At 59.0% G+C, this 8,283-nt stretch overlaps 1 protein-coding gene across 1 annotated transcript; it reads right to left on the bottom strand.

Annotated features, from left to right (window-relative positions):
- Positions 1-3,871: 3,871 nt before the first annotated feature.
- SFRP5 (secreted frizzled related protein 5) lies at positions 3,872-7,371 on the bottom strand. The gene is made up of 3 exons (XM_062214486.1): positions 6,849-7,371; positions 5,121-5,198; positions 3,872-4,252 (listed from the first exon to the last, which is right to left on the bottom strand). Exons 1-3 carry the CDS (start codon positions 7,369-7,371, stop codon positions 3,906-3,908), a joined length of 948 nt encoding a protein of 315 aa, XP_062070470.1. The 3' UTR covers positions 3,872-3,905.
- Positions 7,372-8,283: the final 912 nt, after the last annotated feature.

The following is an 8,283-nucleotide window of genomic DNA, read 5'->3' as shown; positions in this document are numbered from 1 at the left end:
GCCCCCACCGCCACCCTCACCCCCGGGGTTAGATTTCCCCGGGAGTGAACTTTAGCCAGGATTACAGCCGACTAAACAGTTGTGGGATGTGAGCCTCCTTTGTGGGGACCAGACAAGCTAGAGCTGGCGGGCTGAGTGGAGGAGGAGTCGGGGGTGCGCGGTCTCTGGGAATTGGGAGAAAAGCCACCAGCTCCCCTGTCTCTCTCAGAGTCCTTGGAAGGGGACTAGAGCAGGGCTCCCAGAAATCTTCCAGAGATGCATGTTGGCAGAGGCATGGCTGCCCGACCCATAGGCCTGGGCCTTGCCCCTGCAGCCAGTGGTGTAGTGGTTAAGAGCATGAGGTCAGCTGCTAGCACCATTGTGAACTCTGACCTCCGGCAAGTTCTTAACTTCTCTGGGCCTCAGCCACCATCATGAAAATGCCTCCGCCTCAAGGGCTATTGGGAAAGTGCTCTGAATAATGCCTGCCACCCAGCATGGCCTGGACAGTACTGACTACCTGTATTGTGTGTCTTCTCCCCAGTATCAGCTCACACCATGTGGGAATCCCAAATGTAGATTCTTGTGCCCCCAACCCAAAGATTGATTGATTTATTTGGAAGAGCTACAGAGAGAGACAGGTGTTTCATCTGCTGCTTCACTCCCCAGTGGCTGTAATGGCCAGGGCTGGGCCAGGCTGGAGTCAGGAGCTTCTCCTCATGGGTCTCTCATGTGAGTGGTAGGGGCCCAAGCACTTGGGCCATCTTCTACTTTTCTCAGGCCATTGGAAGGGATCTGGATCAGAAATGGAGCAGCTGGGACATAAACTGGCACCTGTATAGGATACCAACATCACAGGCAGCAGCTTTATCTGCTACACCACAATGCCAGTGCCATCTGGCTCCCTTCTGAAAGAAATGTTTCTGGCTTTTGGATAAGGTGCTGCTCTCTTTCCCTGTCAACGTGCCAGTGGTGTTAGTTGACTTGTGAGTCAAGAATTTTGCTGAGGACCTACTTTGTGCAGGCACTGCTGGGTCATAGCTTTTGGTTAATAAAAAGATAAAATGCCACTTAATGAATATCTTCTAAATGTTATGCACTGATTCCCAACTCACACTGCTGAGCTGTGGGAAAGTAGACTTTGTCATTCTGCTTTGTAGCTGGGTGGTGTCACTCAGTCACTGAGGGCTGGGACTGGAAGGCAGGTGAGCTGTGCTTCCTCTGCCCACCCCAACCCTGAGTATTGGGCTGCCTGCCCCCAAACCCTTTCTGTTCTCGTAGAACTTGGATTTTGTACCCAGCTGAAAAACTTGACTTCCTGTGCTCGCTGCCATGTGACTTCGTTCTGGCCAGTGAGCTAGACATGGAAATCTACCAGGTGGGACTGGGTGGGAAATTACTGTTTTCCTGATCAAAAGGGCCAGAGGCAGCTGACAAGTGGGTTTTGCTCTTAGCCTTTCCCGGGAGCCTCCTGGAATGTGGTGAAGGTAGGAGGGGGAGCACCCTCTGTAACCCAAAACAAAAGCTGGCAAGAGGGGTCGGGACACGGACCTCCCACTTGTCCACCTCCAGACCTCTGGCACGGAGAGGTTCCCACTCTTACTTGGGGTTTATGTCTGTGGTTGGTGGTCGCCGGCACAGAGACTGAGCAGTGGCTCCTGGTTGGCTAGGGTGGGTAGTGCACTGGGAAGGGAAGGAGGGGGAAGGGGAGGGGGAGGGAGGGCCTTGCAGGGCTTCCCTCATCTTTGGGAGGATCGCTGGTCCTGGAAAAGAGATTTGTGGTGGTGGGGTCTGGCAGGAGATGCTGGAGGGCAGCGTGGCTGTGCGGAGACCCCATTTGTGAGGAGTACCTTACCGGATATCATGGGGTGGGCTAAGGGAGCCCCTTTCCCCCACGCCACTCTGTCTCTGCCAGCACCTGACAGAGGTCAGTATTGTACTTCAGCCAGCCGTGGCCCCAGCCCTGTGTGCTCAGTGGAAAAATCACCCCTGGTCCTGGTTGACCATAGAAGTGTCCGTCAATATTTGGTCAGGGTGGGAGGCTGGGAGACAAGGGGCGGATTCAGGGAGCCAGGGGAAGCTGGGCTGTGTTTGGGCCAGGGTGGGTGGCAGTGGCTTTCCCTTCGGGGGAGAAGAAACAAACAGGTCTCTGCTGCTCCTGACTGTGGCGAGGCCACCTGTCTGCCCGGGGATTTATGGGTGGGCTGTGGGACCACCTGTTGGCGAGACTCTGGCCCCATGACAGAGTCCGGGCTTCTGGCGTTTTTGGAGATGACGCACTCCTGAGTCATGGAATAGTCATGGAAGTCCAGGTTTTTCTTGCCTCAACAGAAGCAGGCTTACTGGGACCTGGCACCCCAGCCCCTCCCACTGGTAGGAAAGCCTTGGGGCGCCCTACCCCCTGCTCTGGGCTCACTTGCCCTGTCCCTCAGCATGTCTGACAGACCCCTGAAGGGAGCACCATCCTGGCACCGCCCTTTTCAAGTGCTGGCCACTTGAGGGCCGTGGCCTCTTGCCTCCCTGCCCCATCCACCTCTGTGCTGTGATCAGAAGGGCCAGAGGCAGCTGACATGCGGGTTTCCACGGAGACCCCCTCAGCCCTGTCTCTCCCTGCCTCAGTGACCCTGGCCGCACATCAGGGAACATCTGAAAACACTGATTTCTGGGTGCCCAAAGAGGTTCTGATTTAATTGCATTAGTGTGTGGCCAGCATTTTGTAAAAGCCCCAGATGGCCTAATGTGTATGTGTTAAATGCAGATCCTGATAACAGCAGGTCCAGGTGCACCCTGAGACCCTGACCAGCTCCCAGGAGGTGCTCAGGCTGCTGGTTCGGGGCCTGTGTGTAGGGCAGCACTGGCTTCAGCCCACACTGCTTGAGGGTCAGGACTGTTGTCCAGGACGTCTGAAAGCTGGAGGGAAGGAGTGGCACCTCCTGGGCCTCAGCTCTTCAGTTCCCTGGCCAGCCTTCCTGACTCCACAAGAGGGAGATGCTGCAGGGCCCTGGGAGGCTTATGACCGCTGGTGCAGGCGGGGACTCGGCACCTCTGTCCTTTCTCAGAGGCAAAAGGATGGTCATTTCCATCCCCAGCTCTTGGTAGGAGAGGGTGGCCTTCATCATGTGCTCTCAAGGATTCTATAGGAACAGGTGTTCTGCATAGGTCTATGTGGACAGGCAGTGGGCTCTTTCTAGAAGCCTGTCCTGAATCTCCCTTTCCCCCACCTCTGCAGAAAAAGAAAATCACCTGGTCCAAACCGTTGTTTTCTTTGATTTAATTAAAAACTTAAAAGATTGAGAGCCGAGCCCTACCAGTATCAGTTATCTGGTACCTATGGCCTCAGAGCTGAAGCAGTAACTTACCACAGGGTCAGAGGCGGGTGTGGAGCTGAGCTGTGACCCCGGGCAGCTAGCCTGTGGGAGGCATCTGTACAGAGGCCAGGCTGGGCCGCTCTGCAGTCCTGCAGGGAGCTCTCTTGGCTTTGGGGTAGGGGAGTTTGCTAATGGGAGGGCAGGGTTGTGTGGCTGGAGGGCATCAAGACCCTAACTCCTTTTCTTTGGGGGTGGCAATGAGGACACATTTTGGGGTAGCTCAGCCTAATAATGACAGCTTCTCTAAGACGACGCCCCTTCACCAGTATGGGGGAGCTGACTCCACCTCTACACTGGAAGCCACCTCAGCTGCTCTGGGTCCTTTCACCTTTTCTCCCTCTCCCTACTTTCTGAGACCCTGGGGGTTCCTGCACACAAGAAAGGGCAGCTCTTAAGACAGGAAGCCCAAGAACCCCGGGGATCCAGGAGCCCTCCATCAAGGAGGCCGTCCCTGGGGCTTGGCATGAAGCCACCCTCCAGCAGGGCCGGGCACCTGAGTGTGGGGGCGGGGACAAGAGGGCAAGGCGCAGCTGGCTGGGGGGACCGGAGGAGCGCCCTTCAGTGAGGCTCCGCGGCCCCGTAGAAGAAGGGGTAGTAGAGGGAGCAGGGGTAGGAGAACATGAATTTGACAGCGAACTTCATCTCCTTATTCTTCTTGTCCCAGCGGTAGACGGCCATGAGCAGCAGCTGTCCGTCCACCTTGCGGCCCATGACAAGGAAGCTGCCTGCCAGGCTGTCCAGCTGTGGGCAGGGGCAGCCCGCGCCATTCTTCATGTGCAGCACCAGCCTCTTGGTGTCCTTGCGCTTCAGAGGCCCTGGCTTCAGCAGCTTCTTCTTTTTCTGGGCTCCGATCAGCTTGCGGTCCCCGTTCTCTAGCTTGATCTCCTTGATGCGCATTTTGACCACTGTGGGGAGGGGGTAGGTTGTGTGTGTGTGTGTGTGACTGTGCAGTGACGGGGAGTGTGTGTGTGTGGTGTGTTTCTGTGGGTCACAGTATGTGTGTGGGACATTAGGAATGTGAGGGAGGTGGATGAAGGCAGGTGTCCAAGTCACCTTGGAGTGGCTGCTGAGAGCCTTGGATAGCCGGGGATCAGGAGCCCTGGGCTTGGGGGTGTGGAGAGCCCCTCGGCTGGTCTCTCCCTTCTTCAGGGAGAAGCCACAGAGTGACTTTGCCCACTCAGGAAAGGAAATTCTCTTAAAATCTCTTTTGTTCTCTTACACTTGCATATGCAGTTTCTTTCCAAACAGACCAGCAACTTAAAAGACTCCTGTGAAGTCAGGACTTCACGCTTGTCTCTTTTATAGACAGGGGCCAAGATACAAAACAGGGAACTGATTTGGCAAAGGTCATACACAGGACATGGGTCCACGCGTGAGCCAGGCCCTGACTAGACAGGGGGAGCAGTGGGGACAAGTGCACTGGATACTTGGTGGAGGGCTTTGCTTCCATTTGGAGCCCTTCCTCCCTCCTGCCGTCTCCTCCACCTCTGGGCCAAGCCCGCACCCCCCAGAGACCAGCTACAGGAGTCCCTCTGTGGACAGTGCCGAGGAGTGCTGCGGGAGCCCTGGCCGGAGCGGTTTGGGAGGCTCAGGGACTGTGGCCTTGAGGGCTTCTGAAGCCACTGAGATATGCAGAAATGGGTGTGTGACTCTTGGGAGAGTTTTTGGCCATCAGATTCTATAAGGGGTCTGTCAGGATTCACGGTGCTGGATGTGGGTCAAGGGAGAGGGGCTGGAGTGGCATCAGGGAATGGCCGTTGGGCCTCAACTCACCGAAGTCACTGGAGCACATCTGCTCCATGAGGCCGTCGGCACTGTGCTCCATCTCGCACTGCGCACAGATCTTGGTCACTGAAGAGACAAGGAGGGGCGGGGCGGGGGAGGCGGTGAGGAGATTGGTGTCCAGGAGCCACGCGGGGGCGGCTCCTCCACTGACCTCCACTTCCTCACCAAGCAGTGGGGTGACAGCACTAACACCAACACTTGCTTCCTAATCCCCGGAGACTGTGCAGGGACAGAGCTGTCAGGTGGGCACAGTTACTGCCCCGCGACCCCAGTACTGGTAGCCACGATGTGCACCCAGTCCTCCGCCTGTGACGTCGGGATTCTTCCTATTAGAGAAGAAGGGGCTGAGGTTCACAGTGGTCACCCAAGTCTGCAAAGCCAGTGAGATGCTAGCTTTGGAGGCAGGACTTGTCACTCCCAGTCCAGGGCTAGGGTGGCGATGTTTGTAGGGTCCGGGGTGTGTGCGTGCGTGTGTGTACACGCACTTGAGTGAAGCTGGCTGGGCTGGAACTGTGGTAAATGGAGGAGTGCCTTTTCTGGCAGGTAGCTTAGTGTTCGAGGGAGCTCAGAGAAGGTGAAGGAGGGCAGAGGGAGGCCCGGGTGGGATTCTGGGCCTGGGGTTTCTGGGCCCACCAGGCTGTTAATGTCTGGGCTCAAAAACACTAGAGAAGGCACCTGGCAAGGGTCCCGGCTGGGGACTGTGACTAACCTGTGACCACTGGCTCCCTCTCCCACGTATTCTCAACACTCCCAGCACAGGAGCCCACAGGACAGGGCAGCGTGTAGGTAAGGCGCTGCCCCTCTGGAATCTCTGCCTCTCTGGTGGTAACCAACCAGGCACTGCCATTTATCCTTTTGACTGGGGCTCTAGGTGCCGAGGTGGGCCTGGAGGAGTTTGGCAGGTGGCAGAGGAAGGGGCAGAGCTCTGTGGACCAGCACAGATGGAGAGGCTGAGAGCAGGGAAGAGATCAAAGTAATGGGACCGGGGATACTGGAGGCAGGACTCACATCTCATTGGTTCCATGAGTCTGGGTTTGCTGCCTGCTTTAAGGATGGCGAAAGGGAGGCTCAGAGGAGTTGGAGGAGCAGCCCACCTCAGGGGGACCTGTTAGGCCACCACTGGGCTGGTCTACCCTTCCTTACCCTGCCAGGCAAAAGGCTTTCACGAGGAACTTGGGAAGAGGGTTCAGGAGTTAGGATTCCAGGTACAAAATATGAGCACTGAGGTCCGCTCCCCTTGGCTCCATCCCTTCCCTCCCCTCCTTCCTCTCCCGGGTCCGGGTGGTGCTTGTCTTAGTGCCCTGGAGTCCAGATGGAAGGGACTGTTTAGCGACCCTGAGCGTTTCTGGGTTGCGGAGGTGAGCCCAGGAGTAGGTGGACAGCGTGGGGACACCCAGGGATTCAGCCGCTAGGGAAAGTGCGCACTGTGGCCGGGAGTGCTCAAAGGAGCAGAGCCAGCTGGGGAGAGCCTCTGCGAACTGTTGGTGTTGTGGGGGGGGTCCTAGCCTGGCAGCCCATGGGAAGGCGGGAAGGCTGCAGGGGCCAGTTCTCAGGGAGCAGGGCTGGGCAGGGCTGCGTGCCTGCATGTGTGTGTGTGGAGGGGGTGGTGGGGAGGCAGATTGGGACTTAGGGGGGTGCTCGCCAAGCTGGCGGGCTTTGGGGAGCGGCCTCTGTCCAGGGTTCAGGAGCGCGCGGGGGCGGCGGCGACGGCGCTACCTGGAGGCGCGGTGGCGGGCAGGTGCCCGAACTGCACGGCGATGCAGAGGTCGTTGTCCAGGGGGAACTTGTGGCAGTGCAGCATCTCGGGCCAGGGGAAGCCGTAGGCCTCCATGAGCGGCGCGCAGCCGGCGCGCACAGCCTCGCACAGCGAGCGGCACGGGTAGATGGGGCGGTCGAGGCAGACGGGCGCGAAGAGCGAGCACAGGAAGACCTGCGTGTCCGAGTGGCAGCGCTTGGCCAGCAGCGGCAGCCAGCTGCTCGCCTGCTGCTTCACCTCGGCCAGGCTCTCGTGCTCCAGCAGGTTGGGCAGCCGCATGCGTTTGTAGCCCACGGTGTGGCAGAGCGGCAGGTCGGCGGGGATGTCGAGGCACTGCGGCGGCTTGGAGTAGGAGCGGCCGTGCAGCGGCTCGGCCTGCCAGCCGTAGTAGTCGTACTCCTCGCCGCTCGCCGGCGTCCCGTGCAGTGCGCCCAGAAGCAGCGCCAGCGCGGCCGCCTGCGCGCCCCCCGCCGCCGCCCGCATGGTTACGTTGTCCCGGAGCGCGCCCCGCAGACACCGACGCCTGGTGCCCCGCGCCCCCAGGTGCCCCAGCGTGCGCCCCCGGCCCCGTGCGCCTCGGCAGCTGCAGCTGAGGTTGTCTAAGTGGGTGGCAGCCGGCGCTCTGCGCCGGGCGCCCAATCCTGGCGCCTCCCACCTTGGGCTCCAGCCCTGGCCTCGCCGCTGGGCCCAGCCAATCTGAGGCCGCCCGCCCCGAGGCATGAGGCGGGGTGGGGCCTTGCGCCCCTCCCGCCCCTGCCCGCGCCCCTCATCACTCCCCGCCCAGATGTGGCCTCACTTTGCCTTGCGCCTCTCCCTGGGGCTCCGTCGCCTCCCTCTACTCACCCTTGCCCCTCACCTTCTCCATCCTTCCTCCTTATCTCTCTCCGCCACAGTCTCCCCTGTTCCTCTTCTCACGCACTTACCTCCCTCGCTTATCTCTGCCCAGGCCATTCCCTCCCGCTCTGTTTTCTCTTCCCGGACACCTTGGTTCTTTGCCCTGGTGGGAGGCTGCTGGCGGCCCACTCACCCCCAGTGTTCATGAGCTCCTTCGTGGTGCTGGGTACCGCAGCCTGGCACAGGCAAAGGCCAGGACAGCTCAGTCAGAGTCCGTGTAGTCACAAGCCTCACCAACCACTGTTTCTCATGATTGCCAGGGCTCAGTGGCTGCCAACTCTGTGCCCAGTCTGTCTAAGAACGTTACAGACAGAGATTCGGAGGCCAAGAGAAGTTAATTAAGGATTAGATCCAGGTGCTCTGGTTCCAGAGTCGGAGCCCAGGAGCAACCAGGAGGCCTGGGTTCCAGGTTATGGGTGTGTGTGTATGTCAGAGGAGCAGGATTTGAACTCAGTTCTTGGGCTCCTTTCTCTCCGGTCTTGGCCTTGCCGTCCACCCTTC

This window comes from Lepus europaeus, chromosome 17, assembly GCF_033115175.1.
Source record: "Lepus europaeus isolate LE1 chromosome 17, mLepTim1.pri, whole genome shotgun sequence".
In the NCBI taxonomy this organism is placed as follows: domain Eukaryota; kingdom Metazoa; phylum Chordata; class Mammalia; order Lagomorpha; family Leporidae; genus Lepus; species Lepus europaeus.
This window is presented reverse-complemented; position numbering and strand designations above follow the sequence as displayed.

What these genes read in the sequence shown, in the direction of transcription:
- SFRP5 (XM_062214486.1), bottom strand. Translation starts at nt 7,371, where the DNA reads ATGCGGGCGGCGGCGGGGGGCGCGCAGGCGGCCGCGCTGGCGCTGCTT. An exon ending in GCCCGCCACCGCGCCTCCAG is followed by an intron (nt 5,199 to 6,848) that starts GTAGCGCCGTCG and finishes TTGTCTCTTCAG; the next exon opens with TGACCAAGATCTGTGCGCAG. An exon ending in GATGTGCTCCAGTGACTTCG is followed by an intron (nt 4,253 to 5,120) that starts GTGAGTTGAGGC and finishes CCCTCCCCACAG; the next exon opens with TGGTCAAAATGCGCATCAAG.